The sequence below is a fragment of the Chiloscyllium punctatum genome, unplaced genomic scaffold (genome assembly GCF_047496795.1).
Source record: "Chiloscyllium punctatum isolate Juve2018m unplaced genomic scaffold, sChiPun1.3 scaffold_218, whole genome shotgun sequence".
Lineage (NCBI taxonomy): Eukaryota > Metazoa > Chordata > Chondrichthyes > Orectolobiformes > Hemiscylliidae > Chiloscyllium > Chiloscyllium punctatum.
Genome location: NW_027309952.1, coordinates 289883 through 315019, shown reverse-complemented (window position 1 = coordinate 315019; position 25137 = coordinate 289883). Strand labels below are relative to the sequence as shown.

Below are 25137 nucleotides of genomic sequence, written 5' to 3'. Positions count from 1 at the left end.
ACATCGAGGGATACAGGGGGTTATATTATATAGAGAGTAACAGGGAGCTGGGAGAGAGACACATCGAGGGGTACAGGGAGCTGGGAGAGAGAGACATTGAGGGGTACAGCGGGTTATATTATATACAGGGTAACGGTGAGCTGGGAGAGAGACACCGAGGGGTACAGTGTGTTATATACAGGGTAACGGGGAGTGGGAAGAGAGACACATCGAGGGGTACAGGGGGTTATATTATATACAGGGTAAGGGGGAGCTGGGAGAGAGACACATCGAGGGGTACAGGGGGTTATATACAGCGTAACAGGGAGCTGGGAGAGAGACACATCGAGGGGTACAGGGCGTTATATACAGCGTAACAGGGAGCTGGGAGAGAGACACATCGAGTGGTACAGGGGGTTATTATATACAGGGTAACGGGGAGTGGGGAGAGAGACACATCGAGGGGTACAGGGGGTTATATTATATACAGGGTAACGGGGAGCTGGGAGAGAGACACATCGAGGGGTACAGGGGGTTATATTATATACAGGGTAATGGGGAGCTGGGAGAGAGACACATCGGGGGGTACAGGGAGCTGGGAGAGAGAGACATCGAGGGATACAGGGGGTTATATTATATAGAGAGTAACAGGGAGCTGGGAGAGAGACACATCGAGGGGTACAGGGAGCTGGGAGAGAGAGACATTGAGGGGTACAGCGGGTTATATTATATACAGGGTAACGGTGAGCTGGGAGAGAGACACCGAGGGGTACAGTGTGTTATATACAGGGTAACGGGGAGTGGGAAGAGAGACACATCGAGGGGTACAGGGGGTTATATTATATACAGGGTAAGGGGGAGCTGGGAGAGAGACACATCGAGGGGTACAGGGGGTTATATACAGCGTAACAGGGAGCTGGGAGAGAGACACATCAAGGGGTACAGGGCGTTATATACAGCGTAACAGGGAGCTGGGAGAGAGACACATCGAGTGGTACAGGGGGTTATTATATACAGGGTAACGGGGAGTGGGGAGAGAGACACATCGAGGGGTACAGGGGGTTATATTATATACAGGGTAACGGGGAGCTGGGAGAGAGACACATCGAGGGGTACAGGGGGTTATATTATATACAGGGTAATGGGGAGCTGGGAGAGAGACACATCGGGGGGTACAGGGGGTTATATTATATACAGGGTAACGGGGAGTGGGGAGAGAGACACATCGAGGGGTACAGGGGGTTATATTATATACAGGGTAATGGGGAGCTGGGAGAGAGACACATCAAGGGGTACAGGGGGTTATATACAGGGTAACGGTGATCTGGGAGAGAGACACATCGAGGGGTACAGGGGGTTATAATATTTACAGGGAGTTGGGAGAGAGACACATCGAGGCGTACAGGGGGTTATATACAGGGTAACGGGGAGCTGGGAGAGAGACACATCGGGGGGTACAGGGGGTGATATTATAGACAGGGTAACGGGGAGTGGGGAGAGAGACACATCGAGGGGTACAGGGGGTTATATTATATACAGGGTAACGGGGAGCTGGGAGAGAGACACATCGAGGGGTACAGGGGGTTATATACAGCGTAACAGGGAGCTGGGAGAGAGACACATCGAGGGGTACAGGGCGTTATATACAGCGTAACAGGGAGCTGGGAGAGAGACACATCGAGTGGTACAGGGGGTTATTATATACAGGGTAACGGGGAGTGGGGAGAGAGACACATCGAGGGGTACAGGGGGTTATATTATATACAGGGTAACGGGGAGCTGGGAGAGAGACACATCGAGGGGTACAGGGGGTTATATTATATACAGGGTAATGGGGAGCTGGGAGAGAGACACATCGGGGGGTACAGGGGGTTATATTATATACAGGGTAACGGGGAGTGGGGAGAGAGACACATCGAGGGGTACAGGGGGTTATATTATATACAGGGTAAGGGGGAGCTGGAAGAGAGACACATCGAGGGGTACAGGGGGTTATATACAGCGTAACAGGGAGCTGGGAGAGAGATACATCGAGGGGTACAGGAGGTTATATTATATACAGGGTAACGGGGAGCTGGGAGAGACACATCGGGGGGTACAGGGGGTTATATTATATACAGGGTAACGGGGAGCTGGGAGAGAGACACATCGAGGGGTACAGGGGGTTATATTATATTCAGGGTAACGGGGAGCTGGGAGAGAGACACATCGAGGGGTACAGGGGGTTATATTATATACAGGGTAACGGGGAGCTGGGAGAGAGACACATCGAGGGGTACAGGGGGTTATATTATATGCAGGGTAATGGGGAGCTGGGAGAGAGACACATCGAGGGGTACAGGGGGTTATATTATATACAGGGTAACGGGGAGCTGGGAGAGAGACACATCGAGGGTTACAGGGGGTTATAGTATATACAGGGTAACGGGGAGCTGGGAGAGGGACACATCGAGGGGTACAGGGCGTTATATACAGGGTAAGGGGGAGCTGGGAGAGAGACACATCGAGGGATACAGGGGGTTATATTATATACAGGGTAACGGGGAGCTGGGAGAGAGACACATCGAGGGGTACAGGGGGTTATATTATATACAGGGTAACGGGGAGCTGGGAGAGAGACACATCGAGGGGTACAGGGGGTTATATTATATACAGGGTAACGGGGAGCTGGGAGAGAGACACATCGAGGGGTACAGGGGGTTATATTATATACAGGGTAACAGGGAGCTGGGAGAGAGACACATCGAGGGGTACAGGGGGTTATATTATATACAGGGTAACGGGGAGCTGGGAGAGAGACACATCGAGGGGTACAGGGGGTTATATACAGGGTAACGGGGAGCTGGGAGAGAGACACATCGGGGAGGCACAGGGGGTGACATTATGTACAGGGTAACGGTGATCTGGGAGAGAGACACATCGAGGGGTACAGGGGGTTATATTATATACAGGGTAACGGGGAGCTGGGAGAGAGACACATCGAGGGGTACAGGGGGTTATAATATATACAGGGAGTTGGGAGAGAGACACATCGAGGAGTACAGGGGGTTATATACAGGGTAACGGGGAGCTGGGAGAGAGACACATCGGGGGGTACAGGGGGTGATATTATGTACAGGGTAACGGGGAGCTGGGAGAGAGACACATCGAGGGGTACAGGGGGTTATATTATATACAGGGTAACAGGGAGCTGGGAGAGAGACACATCGAGGGGTACAAGGGGTTATATTATATACAGGGTAACGGGGAGCTGGGAGAGAGACACATCGAGGGGTACAGGGGTTTATATTATATACAGGGTAACGGGGAGCTGGGAGAGAGACACATCGAGGGTTTCAGGGGGTTATATTTTATACAGGGTAACAGGGAGCTGGGAGAGAGACACATCGAGGGGTACAGGGAGCTGGGAGAGAGAGACATCGAGGGATACAGGGGGTTATATTATATAGAGAGTAACAGGGAGCTGGGAGAGAGACACATCGAGGGGTACAGGGAGCTGGGAGAGAGAGACATTGAGGGGTACAGCGGGTTATATTATATACAGGGTAACGGTGAGCTGGGAGAGAGACACCGAGGGGTACAGTGTGTTATATACAGGGTAACGGGGAGTGGGAAGAGAGACACATCGAGGGGTACAGGGGGTTATATTATATACAGGGTAAGGGGGAGCTGGGAGAGAGACACATCGAGGGGTACAGGGGGTTATATACAGCGTAACAGGGAGCTGGGAGAGAGACACATCGAGGGGTACAGGGCGTTATATACAGCGTAACAGGGAGCTGGGAGAGAGACACATCGAGTGGTACAGGGGGTTATTATATACAGGGTAACGGGGAGTGGGGAGAGAGACACATCGAGGGGTACAGGGGGTTATATTATATACAGGGTAACGGGGAGTGGGGAGAGAGACACATCGAGGGGTACAGGGGGTTATATTATATACAGGGTAACGGGGAGCTGGGAGAGAGACACATCGAGGGGTACAGGGGGTTATATTATATACAGGGTAATGGGGAGCTGGGAGAGAGACACATCGGGGGGTACAGGGGGTTATATTATATACAGGGTAACGGGGAGTGGGGAGAGAGACACATCGAGGGGTACAGGGGGTTATATTATATACAGGGTAACGGGGAGCTGGGAGAGAGACACATCGAGGGGTACAGGGGGTTATATACAGGGTAACGGGGAGCTGGGAGAGAGACACATCGAGGGGTACAGGGGGTTATAATATTTACAGGGAGTTGGGAGAGAGACACATCGAGGCGTACAGGGGGTTATATACAGGGTAACGGGGAGCTGGGAGAGAGACACATCGGGGGGTACAGGGGGTGATATTATAGACAGGGTAACGGGGAGCTGGGAGAGAGACACATCGAGGGGTACAGGGGGTTATAATATTTACAGGGAGTTGGGAGAGAGACACATCGAGGCGTACAGGGGGTTATATACAGGGTAACGGGGAGCTGGCAGAGAGACACATCGAGTGGTACAGGGGGTTATTATATACAGGGTAACGGGGAGTGGGGAGAGAGACACATCGAGGGGTACAGGGGGTTATATTATATACAGGGTAACGGGGAGCTGGGAGAGAGACACATCGAGGGGTACAGGGGGTTATATTATATACAGGGTAATGGGGAGCTGGGAGAGAGACACATCGGGGGGTACAGGGGGTTATATTATATACAGGGTAACGGGGAGTGGGGAGAGAGACACATCGAGGGGTACAGGGGGTTATATTATATACAGGGTAACGGGGAGCTGGGAGAGAGACACATCGAGGGGTACAGGGGGTTATATACAGGGTAACGGGGAGCTGGGAGAGAGACACATCGAGGGGTACAGGGGGTTATAATATTTACAGGGAGTTGGGAGAGAGACACATCGAGGCGTACAGGGGGTTATATACAGGGTAACGGGGAGCTGGGAGAGAGACACATCGGGGGGTACAGGGGGTTATATTATAGACAGGGTAACGGGGAGTGGGGAGAGAGACACATCGAGGGGTACAGCGGGTTATATTATATACAGGGTAACGGGGAGCTGGGAGAGAGACACATCGAGGGGTACAGGGGGTTATATACAGGGTAACGGGGAGCTGGGAGAGAGTGACATCGAGGGGTACAGGGGGTTATATACAGCGTAACAGGGAGCTGGGAGAGAGTGACATCATGGGGTTACCTCCAGGGTAGTGATGGTAGTTGATAAACGGATTCAGTGATGCATATTTGATTGAACATCAAGGGGGTAATGGTTAGATTCTCTCTCTCTTTTTGGAGACGTTAACCTGCAAAATGTTATGAGTGTGGGGAATCGGAGACGGTTTTGCGTATGTGTGTGTGTGTGTGTGTCAGAGAGAGAGTGAGAGACTGTGTGTGTGTGTGTCGGAGAGTTGTGATGTGTGATTTGAGTTCGAGAGAGACAGAAAGAGTTTGGGACCTTGTATCCCAGTCAGTCAGTGCTCGTGTGTTTGTGTGAGCGTGCGTGTCCAAAACGTGTGCAAAGCTATGTTGGGCGTGACCCGACCACCTCTAGTTCATTTCAACCCAGTGGCTGATCTCTCACGCCAAGGCTCATACAATACTGAAAGGGCAGATTTTAATCCCTTCGCTGTTTCCTGGACGCTCATTCAGAGAGCGTATCAGATGGTGATTCGCCTGATTCTGACTCTGTTGTTTGTTTTCACCTTCTTTGTCACTGAACTTGGTGCTGTTGACTAATCCCCAGTACTGCATCCACCAGTCTGTTATTCTGTGCCATGCGATCTCTCTTCCCAGATTACAGGTTGTCATATTGCTCTTGGATTGTTTACCTGACAACGCACCCCGGGAGACTTTCACGAGACGAGGCTTGAATGAGGTCAAGACAGGTTAGCAAGTTCTCCTGGTTGACTAGAAAGTGGGAGACTCCATCTCTGGCTCCCAGGAGGGACGTGCCCCCACTTCTGAGGAGAATTTGCTTCCCTCAGCGAGTTATGAATCTGTGGAACTCGCTGCCCCAGAGTGCAGTGGAGGCAGAATCAAGCAACAGATTTGAGATAGAAACAGATATGTTTCAGATAGAACATGGAATAAAGGGGTAAGGGCAGCAGGCAGAAAGTGAGGTGAAGGCCAGAATAAGCTGATGTTCAATGGCGGGATGGGCTTGAACACCGAGGATCACTGACTCCCGCCTCTCCTGGTTTCCTATGTATGGGAAACTTGACTCGATCCCCCAATCCTTCATGCTGCACGGTTGGAGGATCTGTCTCATAGCTATGGCACTGACTAAGGGTCAGTGCTGAGAGAGTGTTGCAGTGTGGGGAGGAACAGTCCCGAATGGGTGGCACTGTCGGTCAGTGCTGAGAGAGCAGGGAATGTTGGAGGTCAGTGCTGAGGGAGGGGACACTGTCGGAGGGTCAGTGCTGAGGGAGGGGACACTGTCGGAGGGTCAGTGCTGAGGGAGGGGACACTGTCGGAGGGTCAGTGCTGAGGGAGCAGGCACTGTCGGAGGGTCAGTGCTGAGGGAGGGGGCACTGTCGGAGGGTCAGTGCTGAGGGAGGGGACACTGTCGGAGGGTCAGTGCTGAGGGAGGGGACACTGTCAGAGGGTCAGTGCTGAGGGAGGGGACACTGTCGGAGGGTCAGTGCTGAGGGAGGGGACACTGTCGGAGGGTCAGTGCTGAGGGAGTGGGCACTGTCGGAGGGTCAGTGCTGAGGGAGCAGGCACTGTTATAGGGTCAGTGCTGAGGGAGTGGGCAATGTCGGAGGGTCAGTGCTGAGGGAGCAGGCACTGTCGGAGGGTCAGTGCTGAGGGAGCAGGCACTGTCGGAGGGTCAGTGCTGAGGGAGTGGGCACTGTCGGAGGGTCAGTGCTGAGGGAGCAGGCACTGTTGGAGGGTCAGTGCTGAGGGAGGGGACACTGTCGGAGGGTCAGTGCTGAGGGAGTGGGCAATGTCGGAGGGTCAGTGCTGAGGGAGCAGGCACTGTCGGAGGGTCAGTGCTGAGGGAGCGGGCAATGTCGGAGGGTCAGTGCTGAGGGAGTGGGCACTGTTGGAGGGTCAGTGCTGAGGGAGCAGGCACTGTCGGAGGGTCAGTGCTGAGGGAGTGGGCACTGTCGGAGGGTCAGTGCTGAGGGAGTGGGCACTGTTGGAGGGTCAGTGCTGAGGGATCAGGCACTGTCGGAGGGTCAGTGCTGAGGGAGTGGGCACTGTTGGAGGGTCAGTGCTGAGGGAGTGGGCACTGTCGGAGGGTCAGTGCTGAGGGAGTGGGCACTGTTGGAGGGTCAGTGCTGAGGGATCAGGCAATGTCATAGGGTCAGTGCTGAGGGAGCAGGCACTGTCGGAGGGTCAGTGCTGAGGGAGTGGGCACTGTCGGAGGGTCAGTGGTGATGGAGCAGGGCTGTCGGAGGGTCAGTGCTGAGGGAGGGGGCACTGTCGGAGGGTCAGTGCTGAGGGAGGGGACACTGTCGGAGGGTCAGTGCTGAGGGAGGGGACACTGTCGGATGGTCAGTGCTGAGGGAGGGGACACTGTCGGAGGGTCAGTGCTGAGGGAGGGGACACTGTCGGAGGGTCAGTGCTGAGGGAGTGGGCAATGTCGGAGGGTCAGTGCTGAGGGAGGGGACACTGTCGGAGGGTCAGTGCTGAGGGAGCAGGCACTGTCGGAGGGTCAGTGCTGAGGGAGCGGGCACTGTCGGAGGGTCAGTGCTGAGGGAGCAGGTACTGTCGGAGGGTCAGTGCTGAGGGAGGGGGCACTTTCGGAGGGTCAGTGCTGAGGGAGGGGGCACTGTCGGAGGGTCAGTGCTGAGGGAGGGGACACTGTCGGAGGGTCAGTGCTGAGGGAGGGGGCAATGTCGGAGGGTCAGTGCTGAGGGAGGGGGCACTGTCGGAGGGTCAGTGCTGAGGGAGGGGGCACTGTCGGAGGGTCAGTGCTGAGGGAGTGGGCAATGTCGGAGGGTCAGTGCTGAGGGAGGGGACACTGTCGGAGGGTCAGTGCTGAGGGAGCAGGCACTGTCGGAGGGTCAGTGCTGAGGGAGCGGGCACTGTCGGAGGGTCAGTGCTGAGGGAGCAGGTACTGTCGGAGGGTCAGTGCTGAGGGAGGGGGCACTGTCGGAGGGTCAGTGCTGAGGGAGGGGGCACTGTCGGAGGGTCAGTGCTGAGGGAGTGGGCAATGTCGAAGGGTCAGTGCTGAGGGAGGGGACACTGTCGGAGGGTCAGTGCTGAGGGAGCAGGCACTGTCGGAGGGTCAGTGCTGAGGGAGCGGGCACTGTCGGAGGGTCAGTGCTGAGGGAGCAGGTACTGTCGGAGGGTCAGTGCTGAGGGAGGGGGCACTTTCGGAGGGTCAGTGCTGAGGGAGAGGGCACTGTCGGAGGGTCAGTGCTGAGGGAGTGGGCACCGTCGGAGGGTCAGTGCTGAGGGAGGGGACACTGTCGGAGGGTCAGTGCTGAGGGCGTGGGCACTGTCGGAGGGTCAGTGCTGAGGGAGCAGGCACTGTCGGAGGGTCAGTGCTGAGGGAGGGGCCACTGTCGGAGGGTCAGTGCTGAGGGAGCAGGCACTGTTGGAGGGTCAGTGCTGAGGGAGTGGGCACTGTTGGAGGGTCAGTGCTGAGGGATCAGGCAATCTCATAGGGTCAGTGATGAGGGAGCAGGCACTGTCGGAGGGTCAGTGGTGATGGAGCAGGGCTGTCGGAGGGTCAGTGCTGAGGGAGTGAGCACTGTTGGAGGGTCAGTGCTGAGGGAGTGGGCACTGTTGGAGGGTCAGTGCTGAGGGAGCAGGCACTGTCGGAGGGTCAGTGCTGAGGGAGTGGGCACTGTTGGAGGGTCAGTGCTGAGGGAGCAGGCACTGTCGGAGGGTCAGTGCTGAGGGAGCAGGCACTGTCGGAGGGTCCGTGCTGAGGGAGGGGACACTGTCGGAGGGTCAGTGCTGAGGGAGGGGACACTGTCGGAGGGTCAGTGCTGAGGGAGTGGGCACTGTTGGAGGGTCAGTGCTGAGGGAGCAGGCACTGTTGGAGGGTCAGTGCTGAGGGAGTGGGCACTGTCGGAGGGTCAGTGCTGAGGGAGGGGGCATTGTCGGAGGGTCAGTGCTGAGGGAGCAGACGCTGTCGGAGGGTCAGTGCTGAGGGAGCAGGCACTGTCGGAGGGTCAGTGCTGAGGGAGCGGGCACTGTCGGAGGGTCAGTGCTGAGGGAGGGGGCACTGTTGCAGGGTCTGTGCGGTTTTCCAATTCCTACGGTGGCAGGTGAAGGTTCCAGGGCCGGAGGGTGGGTATCCACCCTCCTTTCTGTACTTCACCATCTATTTCCCCATATTCTATATCTTCCATGTCTTTCTCCACAGTAGACATTGATGCAAAATACTCATTTAGTATCTCCCCCATTTGCTGCAGCTCCACAATTCGGCCGCCTTGCTGATTTTTGAGAGGCCCTATTCTCTCCCTAGTTACCCTTTTGTCCTCTCTGTACTTCCTTTCCACCTATCCATTCCACCCTCCTCTCTGACCTATCACCTTCATCCCCACCCCCATTCACCCATTATGCTCTTTGCTACCTTCCCCCACCCTCCTCTCTGACCTATCACCTCCATCCCCACCCCCATTTACCTATTGTACTCTCTGGTACTTTCTCCCCACCCACCCCCCCTCCCCCCCATTTATCTCTCCACTCTGCAGGCACCCTGCCTCTATTCCAGATGACAGGCTTCTGCCTGACATGTCAATGTTTCTGCTCTTGGATGCTGCCTGACCTGCTGTGTTTTTCCAGCACCACTCTAATCTAGACTCTGGTTTCCAGCATCTGCAGTCCTTGTTTTTACCAGGATGTTGGTCAGGCCACTTTTGGAAGATCGCTTGCAATTCTTGTCCCCTTCCTATTGGAAGGATGTTGTGAAACATGAAAGGGTTCAGAAATGATTTACAAGGATGTTGCCAGGGTTGGAGGATCTGAGCGACAGGGAGAAGCTAAATAGTCCTGGGCTGTTTTCTCTGGAGCATCGGAGGCTGAGGGGTGATCTTATAGGTTTATAACATCTTAAAGGGTGTGGATAGGGTAAATAGACAAAATCTTTTCTCTGGGGTGAGGGAGTCCAGAACTAGAGGGCATCGGTTTATGGTGAGAGGGGACAGATATAAAAGAGACCTAAGGGGCAACTTTTTCACACAGAGGGTGGTGTGTAGATGGAATGAGCTGCCAGAGGAAGTGGTGGAGGCTGGTACAATTGCAGCTTTTAAAAGGCATTTGGATGGGAATATGAATAGGAAGGGTTTAGAGGGATATGGGCCGGGTGCTGGCAAATGGGACAAGATGAGGTTAGGATATCTAGTCAGCATGGACAAGTAGGACCAAAGTTCTCTGTTTCCATGCTGTACATCTCTATGATTCTATGACTTGATGACTTGCAATATCACTGGAGTAACAAAGAATCACGAGATGTAATTGTGTTTAAGATATAGATTAAAATCTGCACTTCCCCCACCCACCCTTTCTAAGGGATTAACTCGAAACACAAACAAAAGCTTGCAAGATATTTGAGAGCAAGTTGGTGGGTGGAGTTGGAGGGAGGTGTGGTTGTGGGCTGTGTATATATTCACCAGCCTTCAGCCTCTTCCACATCCCGAGGCGAAGCGTACTCAGCTTCTGACGGTCATGAAACTCCTCAGAGCATCGCTGGCATTGGTGCTCTGGCTGGCCGCTCCTGGCCACACAGGTGGGATGCCAAAGTTAAGGGGCGGGGATTGGAGTGGGGTGCCTGCAATTAGGTGCGGGCTTGCCAAGGGAGGGTGCAGCGATTCGTGGAGGGAACTGTTGGTGGTGAGTTCAGGGCAGATTTTGTTGCGAGGTCATAACTTCCTTTGCTGGGGATGGGTCGCCCTTTAACATCCCACATAGACCAATCCCACTCACCCCGTCACACTCCACACCCATTACTATCCCATCCAGCCTAATCCCACACTCACTCCCCATTCCCTTTAATTTCCCACCCAGTCTAATCCCACTCACTCTGACTCTCTGCTCGCTTTAATATCCCACCCAGTTCAATCCCACTCTCCCTCTCACTCCCCGCTCCCCATAATATCCAACCAAATCCAATCTCACACAGCCCTCATTATCCACGTCCTTTAAAATATCGGCAAGTCTTATCCCACTTTACCTCTCACTCCCTGCTCCCCTTAATATCCCACACAGTCTAATCCCACTCACCCCCCTCACTCCCCACTCCCTTTAATATCCCACCCAGTCTAATCCCACTCTCCCACCTCACTCCCCACTCCCTTTAATATCTCACCCAGTCTAATCCCACTCTCCCCCCTCATTCCCCACTCCCTTTAATATCCCATCCAGTCTAATCCCACTCTCACCCCTCACTCCCCATTCCCTTTAATATCCCACACAGTCTAATCCCACTCTCACCCCTCACTTCCCACACCCTTTAATATCCCACCCAGTCTTATCCCACGCTCCCTTTCACTCCCCGCTCCCTTTAACATCCCTCCCAGTCTGAACCCACTCTCCCCCGCTCTCCACTCCCTTTCATATCCCACCCAGTCTAATCCCACTCTCCACCTCACTCCACACTCCCTTTAATTTCCCACCCAGTCTAATCCCACTCTCCCCCCACTCCCCACTCCCTTTAAAATCCCACCCAGTCTTATCCCACTCTCCCTTTCTCTCCCCGCTCCCTTTAATATCCCACTCGGTCTAATCCCACAATCCCCACTCACTCCCCACTCCCTTTAATATCCCACCCAGTCTAATCCCACTCTCCCTCTCACTCCCCACTCCCTTTAATATCCCACCCAGTTTGATCCCACTCTCCCCCACTCTCCCCCCCACTCCCTTTAATATCCCACCCAGTCTAATCCCACTCTCCCCCCTCACACCCCACTCCCTTTACTATCCCACCCAGTCTGATCCCACTCTCCCCCACTCCAGACTCCCTTTCATATCCCACCCAGTCTAATCCACTCTCCCCCCTCACTCCCCACTCCCTTTAATATCCCACCCAGTCTAATCCCACTCTCCACCTCACTCCCCACTCCCTTTAATATCCCACCCAGTCTAATCCCACTCTCCCACCTCACTCCCCACTCCCTTTAATATCTCACCCAGTCTAATCCCACTCTCCCACCTCAGTCCCCACTCCCTTTAATATCCCACCCAGTCTAATCCCACTCTCCCACCTCACTCCCTTTAATATCCCACCCAGTCTAATCCCACTCTCCCCCTCACTCCCCACTCCCTTTAATAGCCCATCCAGTCTAATCCCACTCTCCCCTCTCATTCCCCACTCCCTTTAATATCCCATCCAGTCTAATCCCACTCTCACCCCTCACTCCCCACTCCCTTTAATATCCCACACAGTCTAATCCCACTCTCACCTCACTCCCCACTCCCTTTAATATCCCACCCAGTCTTATCCCACGCTCCCTTTCACTCCCCGCTCCCTTTAACATCCCTCCCAGTCTGAACCCACTCTCCCCCGCTCTCCACTCCCTTTCATATCCCACCCAGTCTAATCCCACTCTCGACCTCACTCCCCACTCCCTTTAAGTTCCCACCCAGTCTAATCCCACTCTCCCCCCACACTCCCCACTCCCTTTAAAATCCCATCCAGTCTTATCCCACTCTCCCTTTCTCTCCCCGCTCCCTTTAATATCCCACTCGGTCTAATCCCACTCTCCCCACTCACTCCCCACTCCCTTTAATATCCCACCCAGTCTAATCCCACTCTCCCCACTCACTCCCCACTCCCTTTAATATCCCACCCAGTTTGATCCCACTCTCCCCCACTCTCCCCCCCACTCCCTTTAATATCCCACCCAGTCTAATCCCACTCTCCCCCCTCACTCCCCACTCCCTTTAATATCCCACCCAGTCTAATCCCACTCTCCCACCTCACTCCCCACTCCCTTTAATATCCCACCCAGTCTAATCCCACTCTCCCACCTCACTCCCCACTCCCTTTAATATCTCACCCAGTCTAATCCCACTCTCCCACCTCAGTCCCCACTCCCTTTAATATCCCACCCAGTCTAATCCCACTCTCCCACCTCACTCCCTTTAATATCCCACCCAGTCTAATCCCACTCTCCCCCCTCACACCCCACTCCCTTTACTATCCCACCCAGTCTGATCCCACTCTCCCCCACTCCCCACTCCCTTTCATATCCCACCCAGTCTAATCCACTCTCCCCCCTCACTCCCCACTCCCTTTAATATCCCACCCAGTCTAATCCCACTCTCCCACCTCACTCCCCACTCCCTTTAATATCCCATCCAGTCTAATCCCACTCTCACCCCTCACTCCCCACTCCCTTTAATATCCCACACAGTCTAATCCCACTCTCACCCCTCACTTCCCACTCCCTTTAATATCCCACCCAGTCTTATCCCACGCTCCCTTTCACTCCCCGCTCCCTTTAACATCCCTCCCAGTCTGAACCCACTCTCCCCCGCTCTCCACTCCCTTTCATATCCGACCCAGTCTAATCCCACTCTCCACCTCACTCCCCACTCCCTTTAATTTCCCACCCAGTCTAATCCCACTCTCCCCCCACTCCCCACTCCCTTTAAAATCCCACCCAGTCTTATCCCACTCTCCCTTTCTCTCCCCGCTCCCTTTAATATCCCACTCGGTCTAATCCCACTCTCCCCACTCACTCCCCACTCCCTTTAATATCCCACCCAGTTTGATCCCACTCTCCCCCACTCTCCCCCCCACTCCCTTTAATATCCCACCCAGTCTAATCCCACTCTCCCCCCTCACACCCCACTCCCTTTACTATCCCACCCAGTCTGATCCCACTCTCCCCCACTCCCCACTCCCTTTCATATCCCACCCAGTCTAATCCACTCTCCCCCCTCACTCCCCACTCCCTTTAATATCCCACCCAGTCTAATCCACTCTCCCCCCTCACTCCCCACTCCCTTTAATATCCCTCCCAGTCTAATCCCACTCTCCCCCCTCACTCCCCACTCCCTTTAATATCCCCCCCAGTCTAATCCCACTCTCCCCCCTCACTCCCTGCTCCCTTTAAATCCAACCCAGTCTAATCCTACTCTCCCCCCTCGCTCCCCACTCCCTTTAATATCCCACCCAGTCTACTCACACCCGCTGCCTCACTCCCCGCTCCCTTTAATATTTCACTCAGTCTGATCCCACTCTCCCCCTCACTCCCTTCTCCCTTTAATAGCCCACCCAGTGTAATTCCACTCTCCCTCTCACTCCCCACTCCCTTTAATATCCCACCCAGTCTAATCCACTCTCCCCCCTCACTCCCCACTCCCTTTAATATCCCACCCAGTCTAATCCCACTCTCCCCCCTCACTCCCTGCTCCCTTTAAATCCCACCCAGTCTAATCCTACTCTCCCCCCTCACTCCCCACTCCCTTTAATATCCCACCCAGTCTACTCACACCCTCTGCCTCACTCCCCGCTCCCTTTAATATTTCACTCAGTCTGATCCCACTCTCCCCCTCACTCCCTGCTCCCTTTAATATCCCACCCAGTCTAATCCCACTCTCCCACTCACTCGCTTCTCCCTTTAATAGCCCACCCAGTGTAATTCCACTCTCCCTCTCACTCCCCGCTCCCTTTAATATCCCACCCAGTCTAATCCCACTCTCCCACCTCACTCCCCACTCCCTTTAATATCCCATCCAGTCTAATCCCACTCTCCCCCCTCATTCCCCACTCCCTTTAATATCCCACCCACTCTAATCCCACTCTCACCCCTCATTCCCCACTCCCTTTAATATACCACCCAGCCTAATCCCACTCTCACCCCTCACTCCCCACTCCCTTTAATATCCCACCCAGTCTTATCCCACGCTCCCTTTCACTCCCCGCTCCCTTTAACATCCCTCCCAGTCTGATCCCACTCTCCCCCGCTCCCCACTCCATTTCATATCCCACCCAGTCGAATCCCACTCTCCACCTCACTCCCCACTCCCTTCAATATCCCACCCAATCTAATCCCAATCTCCCTCCACTCCCCACTCCCTTTAATATCCCCCCCAGTCGAATCCCATTCTCCCCCCTCACACCCTGCTCCCTTTAAATCCTACCCAGTCTAATCCTACTCTCCCCCCTCACTCCCTACTCCCTTTAATATCCCACCCAGTCTACTCACACCCTCTGCCTCACTCCCCGCTCCCTTTAATATTTCACTCAGTCTGATCCCACTCTCCCCCTCACTCCCTGCTCCCCTTAATATCCCACCCAGTCTAATCCCGCTCTCCCACTCACTCCCTTCTCCCTTTAATAGCCCATCCAGTCTAATCCCACTCTCCCCCCTCATTCCCCACTCCCTTTAATATCCCACCCAGTCTAATCCCACTCTCCCCCTCACTCCCCTCTCCCTTTAATATCCCACCCAGTCTAATCCCACTCTCACCCCTCATTCCCCACTCCCTTTAATATCCCACCCAGCCTAATCCCACTCTCACCCCTCACTTCCCACTCCCTTTAATATCCCACCCAGTCTTATCCCACGCTCCCTTTCACTCCCCGCTCCCTTTAACATCCCTCCCAGTCTGATCCCACTCTCCCCCGCTCCCCACTCCCTTTCATATCCCACCCAGTCGAATCCCACTCTCCACCTCACTCCCCACTCCCTTTAAATATCCCACCCAGTCTAATCCCACTCTCCCCCCACACTCCCCACTCCCTTTAATATCCCCCCGAGTCTAATCCCATTCTCCCCCCTCACTCCCTGCTCCCTTTAAATCCTACCCAGTCTAATCCTACTCTCCCCCCTCACTCCCCACTCCCTTTAATATCCCACCCAGTCTACTCACACCCTCTGCCTCACTCCCCGCTCCCTTTAATATTTCACTCAGTCTGATCCCACTCTCCCCCTCACTCCCTGCTCCCTTTAATATCCCACCCAGTGTAATTCCATTCTCCCTCTCACTCCCTGCTCCCTTTAATATCCCACCCAGTCAAATTCCAATCTCCCTCTCACTCCCCGCTCCCCTTAATATCCCACCCAGTCTGATCCCACTCTCATCCTCATTCCCTTCTCCCTTTAATGTCCCACCCAGTCTAATCCCACTCCCCCCCCTCACTCCCCACTCCCTTTAATATCCCACCCAGTCTAATCCCACTCTCCCCCCTCACACCCCACTCCCTTTAATATCCCACCCAGTCTAATCCCACTCTCCCCCCTCACTCCCCACTCCCTTTAATATCCCACCCAGTCTAATCCACTCTCCCCCCTCACTCCCCACTCCCTTTAATATCCCACCCAGTCTAATCCCACTCTCCCCCCTCACTCCCCACTCCCTTTAATATCCCACCCAGTCTAATCCCACTCTCCCCCTCACTCCCTTCTCCCTTTAATAGCCCACCCAGTGTAATTCCACTCTCCCTCTCACTCCCCACTCCCTTTAATATCCCACCCAGTCTAATCCACTCTCCCCCCTCACTCCCCACTCCCTTTAATATCCCACCCAGTCTAATCCCACTCTCCCCCCTCACTCCCTGCTCCCTTTAAATCCCACCCAGTCTAATCCTACTCTCCCCCCACACTCCCCACTCCCTTTAATATCCCACCCAGTCTACTCACACCCTCTGCCTCACTCCCCGCTCCCTTTAATATTTCACTCAGTCTGATCCCACTCTCCCCCTCACTCCCTGCTCCCTTTAATATCCCACCCAGTCTAATCCCACTCTCCCACTCACTCCCCACTCCCTTTATTATCCCACCCAGTCTAATCCACTCTCCCCCCCTAACTCCCTTTAATAACCCACCCAGTCTAATCCCACTCTCACCCCTCATTCCCCACTCCCTTTAATATACCACCCAGCCTAATCCCACTCTCCCCCCTCATTCCTCACTCCCTTTAATATCCCACCCAGTCTTATCCCACGCTCCCTTTCACTCCCCGCACCCTTTAACACCCCTCCCAGTCTGATCCCACTCTCCCCCGCTCCCCACTCCCTTTCATATCCCACCCAGTCGAATCCCACTCTCCCCCTCACTCCCTTTAATATCCCACCCAGTCTAATCCCACTCTCCCCTCACTCCCCACTCCCTTTATTATCCCACCCAGTCTAATCCACTCTCCCCCCCTAACTCCCTTTAATAACCCACCCAGTCTAATCCCACTCTACCCCCTCACTCCCCACTCCCTTTAATATCCCACCCAGTCTAATCCCATTCTCCCCTCACTCCCCACTCCCTTTATTATCCCACCCAGTCTAATCCCACTCTCACCCCTCATTCCCCACTCCCTTTAATATCCCACCCAGTCTAATCCCACTCTACCCCCTCACTCCCCACTCCCTTTAATATCCCACCCAGTCTAATCCCACTCTCCCCTCACTCCCCACTCCCTTTATTATCCCACCCAGTCTAATCCACTCTCCCCCCCTAACTCCCTTTAATATCCCACCCAGTCTAATCCCACTCTACCCCCTCACTCCCTGCTCTCTTTAATATCCCACCCAGTCTAATCCACTCTACCCCTCACTCCCCATTCCCTTTAATATCACACCCGGTCCAATCCCACTCTCCCACTCATTCCCCGCTCCCCATAATATCCCACCAAGTCCATCTCACACAGCGCTCATTATCCACGTCCTTTAAGATCTCACCTAGTCTTATTCCACTTCACCTCTCACTCCCTGCTTCCTTTAATATCCCACCCAGTCTAATCCCACTCTCCCCCCTCAATCCCCACTCCCTTTAATATACCACCCAGCCTAATCCCACTCTCACCCCTCACTCCCCACTCCCTTTAATATCCCCCCCAGTCGAATCCCATTCTCCCCCCTCACACCCTGCTCCCTTTAAATCCTACCCAGTCTAATCCTACTCTCCCCCCTCACTCCCTACTCCCTTTAATATCCCACCCAGTCTACTCACACCCTCTGCCTCACTCCCCGCTCCCTTTAATATTTCACTCAGTCTGATCCCACTCTCCCCCTCACTCCCTGCTCCCCTTAATATCCCACCCAGTCTAATCCCGCTCTCCCACTCACTCCCTTCTCCCTTTAATAGCCCATCCAGTCTAATCCCACTCTCCCCCCTCATTCCCCACTCCCTTTAATATCCCACCCAGTCTAATCCCACTCTCCCCCTCACTCCCCACTCCCTTTAATATCCCACCCAGTCTAATCCCACTCTCACCCCTCATTCCCCACTCCCTTTAATATCCCACCCAGCCTAATCCCACTCTCACCCCTCACTTCCCACTCCCTTTAATATCCCACCCAGTCTTATCCCACGCTCCCTTTCACTCCCCGCTCCCTTTAACATCCCTCCCAGTCTGATCCCACTCTCCCCCGCTCCCCACTCCCTTTCATATCCCACCCAGTCGAATCCCACTCTCCACCTCACTCCCCACTCCCTTTAAATATCCCACCCAGTCTAATCCCACTCTCCCCCCACACTCCCCACTCCCTTTAATATCCCCCCGAATCTAATCCCATTCTCCCCCCTCACTCCCTGCTCCCTTTAAATCCTACCCAGTCTAATCCTACTCTCCCCCCTCACTCCCCACTCCCTTTAATATCCCACCCAGTCTACTCACACCCTCTGCCTCACTCCCCGCTCCCTTTAATATTTCACTCAGTCTGATCCCACTCTCCCCCTCACTCCCTGCTCCCTTTAATATCCCACCCAGTGTAATTCCATTCTCCCTCTCACTCCCTGCTCCCTTTAATATCCCACCCAGTCAAATTCCAATCTCCCTCTCACTCCCCGCTCCCCTTAATATCCCACCCAGTCTGATCCCACTCTCATCCTCATTCCCTTCTCCCTTTAATGTCCCACCCAGTCTAATCCCACTCCCCCCCCTCACTCCCCACTCCCTTTAATATCCCACCCAGTCTAATCCCACTCTCCCCCCTCACTCCCCACTCCCTTTAATATCCCACCCAGTCTAATCCCACTCTCCCCCCTCACTCCCTGCTCCCTTTAAATCCCACCCAGTCTAATCCACTCTCCCCCCTCACTCCCCACTCCCTTTAATATCCCACCCAGTCTAATCCCACTCTCCCCCCTCACTCCCTGCTCCCTTTAAATCCCACCCAGTCTAATCCTACTCTCCCCCCTCACTCCCCACTCCCTTTAATATCCCACCCAGTCTACTCACACCCGCTGCCTCACTCCCCGCTCCCTTTAATATTTCACTCAGTCTGATCCCACTCTCCCCCTCACTCCCTTCTCCCTTTAATAGCCCACCCAGTGTAATTCCACTCTCCCTCTCACTCCCCACTCCCTTTAATATCCCACCCAGTCTAATCCACTCTCCCCCCTCACTCCCCACTCCCTTTAATATCCCACCCAGTCTAATCCCACTCTCCCCCCTCACTCCCTGCTCCCTTTAAATCCCACCCAGTCTAATCCTACTCTCCCCCCACACTCCCCACTCCCTTTAATATCCCACCCAGTCTACTCACACCCTCTGCCTCACTCCCCGCTCCCTTTAATATTTCACTCAGTCTGATCCCACTCTCCCCCTCACTCCCTGCTCCCTTTAATATCCCACCCAGTCTAATCCCACTCTCCCACTCACTCGCTTCTCCCTTTAATAGCCCACCCAGTGTAATTCCACTCTCCCTCTCACTCCCCGCTCCCTTTAATATCCCATCCAGTCTAATCCCACTCTCCCCCCTCATTCCCCACTCCCTTTAATATCCCACCCACTCTAATCCCACTCTCACCCCTCATTCCCCACTCCCTTTAATATACCACCCAGCCTAATCCCACTCTCCCCCCTCATTCCTCACTCCCTTTAATATCCCACCCAGTCTTATCCCATGCTCCCTTTCACTCCCCGCACCCTTTAACACCCCTCCCAGTCTGATCCCACTCTCCCCCGCTCCCCACTCCCTTTCATATCCCACCCAGTCGAATCCCACTCTCCCCCTCACTCCCTTTAATATCCCACCCAGTCTAATCCCACTCTCCCCTCACTCCCCACTCCCTTTATTATCCCACCCAGTCTAATCAACTCTCCCCCCCTAACTCCCTTTAATAACCCACCCAGTCTAATCCCACTCTACCCCCTCACTCCCCACTCCCTTTAATATCCCACCCAGTCTAATCCCATTCTCCCCTCACTCCCCACTCCCTTTATTATCCCACCCAGTCTAATCCCACTCTCACCCCTCATTCCCCACTCCCTTTAATATCCCACCCAGTCTAATCCCACTCTACCCCCTCACTCCCCACTCCCTTTAATATCCCACCCAGTCTAATCCCACTCTCCCCTCACTCCCCACTCCCTTTATTATCCCACCCAGTCTAATCCACTCTCCCCCCCTAACTCCCTTTAATATCCCACCCAGTCTAATCCCACTCTACCCCCTCACTCCCTGCTCTCTTTAATATCCCACCCAGTCTAATCCACTCTACCCCTCACTCCCCATTCCCTTTAATATCACACCCGGTCCAATCCCACTCTCCCACTCATTCCCCGCTCCCCATAATATCCCACCAAGTCCATCTCACACAGCGCTCATTATCCACGTCCTTTAAGATCTCACCTAGTCTTATTCCACTTCACCTCTCACTCCCTGCTTCCTTTAATATCCCAGCCAGTCTAATCCCACTCTCCCACCACACTGCCCACTCCCTTTAATATCCCACCCAGTCTAATCCCACTCTCCCCCCTCAATCCCTTTAATATCCCACCCAGTCTAATCCCACTCTCCCCCCTCACTCCCTTTAATATCCCACCCAGTCTAATTCCTCTCTCCCCCCTCACTCCCTTTAATATCCCACCCAGTCTAATCCCACTCTCCCCACTCCCTTTAATATCCCACCCAGTCTAATCCCACTCTCCCCCCACACTCCTCACTCCCTTTAATATCCCACCCAGTCTAATCCCACTCTCCTCCTCACTCCCCACTCCCTTTAATATCCCACCCAGTCTAATCCCACTCTCCCCCTCACTCCCTTTAATATCCCACCCAGTCTAATCCCACTCTCCCCCCCTCACTCCCTTTAATATCTCACCCAGTCTAATCCCACTCTCCCCCCACACTCCTCACTCCCTTTAATATCCCACCCAGTCTAATCCCACTCTCCCCCCTCACTCCCTTTAATATCCCACCCAGTCTAATCCCACTCTCCCCCCACACTCCCCACTACCTTTAATATCCCACCCAGTCTAATCCCACTCTCCCCCCTCCCTCCCTTTAATATCCCAGCCAGTCTAATCCCACTCTCCCCCTCACACCCTTCTCCCTTTACCATCCCACCCAGTCTAATCCCACTCTCCCCTCACTCCCCACTCCCTTTAATATCCCCCCCAGTCTAATCCCACTCTCCCCTCACTCCCCACTCCCTTTAATATCCCACCCAGTCTAATCCACTCTCCCCCTAACTCCCTTTCATATCCCACCCAGTCTTATCCCACTCTCCCCCCTCACTCCCCGCTCTCTTTAATATCCCACCCACTCTAATCCCACTCTCACCCCTCATTCCCCACTCCCTTCAATATCCCACACAGTCTAATCCCACTATCAACCCTCACTCCCCACTCCCTTTAATATCCCAACCAGTCTAATTCCACTCTCCCTCTCACTCTCCGCTCCCTTTAATATCCCACCCAGTCTAATCCCACTCTCCCCCCTCACTCCTTTTAATATCCCCCCCAGTCTAATCCCAGTTTCCCCCCTACTCCCCACTCCCTTTAATATCCCACCCAGTCTAATCCCACTCCCCCCCCACTCCCTTTAAAATCCCACCCAGTCTAATCCCACTCTCCCCTCACTCCCCACTCCCTTTAATATCCCACCCAGTCTAATCCCAGTCTCCCCTCACTCCCCACTCCCTTTAATATTCCACCCAGTCTAATCCCACTCCCCCCCCACTCCCTTTAATATCCCACCCAGACTAATCCCACTCTCCCCCCTCACTCCCCACTCCCTTTAATATCCCACCCAGTCTAATCCCACTCTCCCCCTCACTCCCCACTCCCTTTAATATCCCACCCAGTCTAATCCCACTCTCCCCCCTCACTCCCCACTCCCTTTAATATCCCACCCAGTCTAATGCCACTCTCCCCCTCACTCCCTTTAATATCTCACCCAGTCTAATCCCACTCTCCCCCCTCACTCCCTTTCATATCCCACCCAGTCTAATCCCACTCTCCCCCCTCACTCCCTTTAATATCCCACCCAGTCTAATCCCACTCTCCCCCCTCACTCCCTTTAATATCCCACCCAGTCTAATCCCACTCTCCCCCCTCACTCCACACTCCCTTTAATATCCCACCCAGTCGAATCCCACTCTCCCCCCTCACTCCACACTCCCTTTAATATCTCACCCAGTCTAATCCCACTCTCCCCCCTCACTCCCTTTAATATCCCACCCAGACTAATCCCACTCTCCCCCCCTCACTCCCTTCACCCTTTAATATCACACCCAGTCTAATCCCACTCTCTCCCCTCACTCCCTTTAATTATCCCCACCCAGTCTAATCCCACTCTCCCCCCTCACTCCCTTTAATATCCCACCCAGTCTAATCCCACTCTCCCCCCTCACTCCCTTCTCCCTTTAATATCCCACCCAGACTAATCCCACTCTCCCCCCTCACTCACTCCCTTCTCCCTTTAATATCACACCCAGTCTAATCCCACTCTCCCCCCTCACTCCCCACTCCCTTTAATATCCCAGCCAGTCTAATCCCACTCTCCCCCCTCACTCCCTTTAATATCTCACCCAGTCTAATCCCACTCTCCCCCCTCACTCCCTTTAATATCCCACCCAGACTAATCCCACTCTCCCCCCTCACTCCCTTCACCCTTTAATATCACACCCAGTCTAATCCCACTCTCTCCCCTCACTCCCTTTAATATCCCACCCAGTCTAATCCCACTCTCCCCCCTCACTCCCTTTAATATCCCACCCAGTCTAATCCCACTCTCCCCCCTCACTCCCTTCTCCCTTTAATATCCCACCCAGACTAATCCCACTCTCCCCCCTCACTCCCTTCTCCCTTTAATATCACACCCAGTCTAATCCCACTCTCCCCCCTCACTCCCCACTCCCTTTAATATCCCAGCCAGTCTAATCCCACTCTCCCCCCTCACTCCCTTTAATATCCCACCCAGTCTAATCCCACTCTCCCCCCTCACTCCCTTTAATATCCCACCCAGTCTCATCCCACTCTCTCCCCTCACTCCCTTTAATATCCCACCCAGTCTAATCCCACTCTCCCCCCTCACTCCCTTTAATATCCCACCCAGTCTAATCCCACTCTCCCCCCTCACTCCCCACTCCCTTTAATATCCCACCCAGTCTAATCCCACTATCCCCTCACTCCCCACTCCCTTTAATATCCCACCCAGTCTAATCCCACTCTCCCCTCACTCCCCACTCCCTTTAATATCCCACCCAGTCTAATCCACTCTCCCCCTAACTCCCTTTCATACCCACCCAGTCTTATCCCACTCTCCCCCCTCACTCCCCGCTCTCTTTAATATCCCACCCACTCTAATCCCACTCTCACCCCTCATTCCCCACTCCCTTTAATATCCCACACAGTCTAATCCCACTATCAACCCTCACTCCCCACTCCCTTTAATATCCCAACCAGTCTAATTCCACTCTCCCTCTCACTCTCCGCTCCCTTTAATATCCCACCCAGTCTATCCCACTCTCCCCCCTCACTCCCTTTAATATCCCCCCCAGTCTAATCCCAGTTTCCCCCCTACTCCCCACTCCCTTTAATATCCCACCCAGTCTAATCCCACTCCCTCCCCACTCCCTTTAAAATCCCACCCAGTCTAATCCAACTCTCCCCCCTCACTCCCCACTCCCTTTAATATCCCACCCAGTCTAATCCCACTGCCCCCCCACTCCCTTTAATATCCCACCCAGACTAATCCCACTCTCCCCCCTCACTCCCCACTCCCTTTAATATCCCACCCAGTCTAATCCCACTCTCCCCCTCACTCCCCACTCCCTTTAATATCCCACCCAGTCTAATCCCAGTCTCCCCTCACTCCCCACTCCCTTTAATATCCCACCCAGTCTAATCCCACTCCCCCCCACTCCCTTTAATATCCCACCCAGACTAATCCCACTCTCCCCCCTCACTCCCCACTCCCTTTAATATCCCACCCAGTCTAATCCCACTCTCCCCCTCACTCCCCACTCCCTTTAATATCCCACCCAGTCTAATCCCACTCTCCCCCCTCACTCCCCACTCCCTTTAATATCCCACCCAGTCTAATGCCACTCTCCCCCTCACTCCCTTTAATATCTCACCCAGTCTAATCCCACTCTCCCCCCTCACTCCCTTTAATATCCCACCCAGTCTAATCCCACTCTCCCCCCTCACTCCCTTTAATATCCCACCCAGTCTAATCCCACTCTCCCCCCTCACTCCCTTTAATATCCCACACAGTCTAATCCCACTCTCCCCCCTCACTCCCCACTCCCTTTAATATTCGACACAGTGTAATCCCACTCTCCCCCTCACTCCCTTTAATATCCCACCCAGTCTAATCCCACTCTCCCCCCTCACTCCACACTCCCTTTAATATCCCACCCAGTCGAATCCCACTCTCCCCCCTCACTCCACACTCCCTTTAATATCTCACCCAGTCTAATCCCACTCTCCCCCCTCACTCCCTTTCATATCCCACCCAGACTAATCCCACTCTCCCCCCTCACTCCCTTCTCCCTTTAATATCACACCCAGTCTAATCCCACTCTCCCCCCTCACTCCCTTTAATATCCCACCCAGTCTAATCCCACTCTCCTCCTCACTCCCTTCTCCCTTTAATATCCCACCCAGTCTAATTCCAATCTACCTCTCACTCCCCGCTCTCTTTAATATCCCACCCAGTCTAATCCCACTCTCCCCCATCACTCCCCACTCCCTTTAATATCCCACCCAGTCTAATCCCACTCTCCCCCCTCACTCCCTTGAATATCCCACCCAGTCTAATCCCACTCTCCCCCCTCACTCCCCACTCCCTTTAATATCCCACCCAGTCTAATCCCACTCTCCCCCCTCACTCCCCACTCCCTTTAATATCCCACCCAGTCGAATCCCACTCTCCCCCCTCACTCCCTTTAATATCCCACCCAGTCTAATCCCACTCTCCCCCCTCACTCCCCTCTCCCTTTAATATCCCACCCAGTCTAATCCCACTCTCCTCCTCACTCCCGTTAATATACCACCCAGTCTAATCCCACTCTCCCGCCTCACTCCCCAC

The 25137-nt window shown here is 54.2% G+C and overlaps 1 protein-coding gene across 1 annotated transcript in view; it reads left to right on the top strand.

Moving 5' to 3' along the window:
• The first annotated feature begins 10576 nt into the window (after positions 1 to 10576).
• The window catches only part of LOC140472019 (uncharacterized), a 57652-nt gene continuing 43091 nt past the window's right edge, over positions 10577 to 25137 (top strand). Inside the window, exon 1 of the mRNA XM_072567459.1 lies at positions 10577 to 10656. Within this exon, the coding sequence (XP_072423560.1) occupies positions 10596 to 10656 (61 nt within the window). The 5' untranslated portion in view covers positions 10577 to 10595. The remainder of the gene's footprint in view (positions 10657 to 25137) is intronic.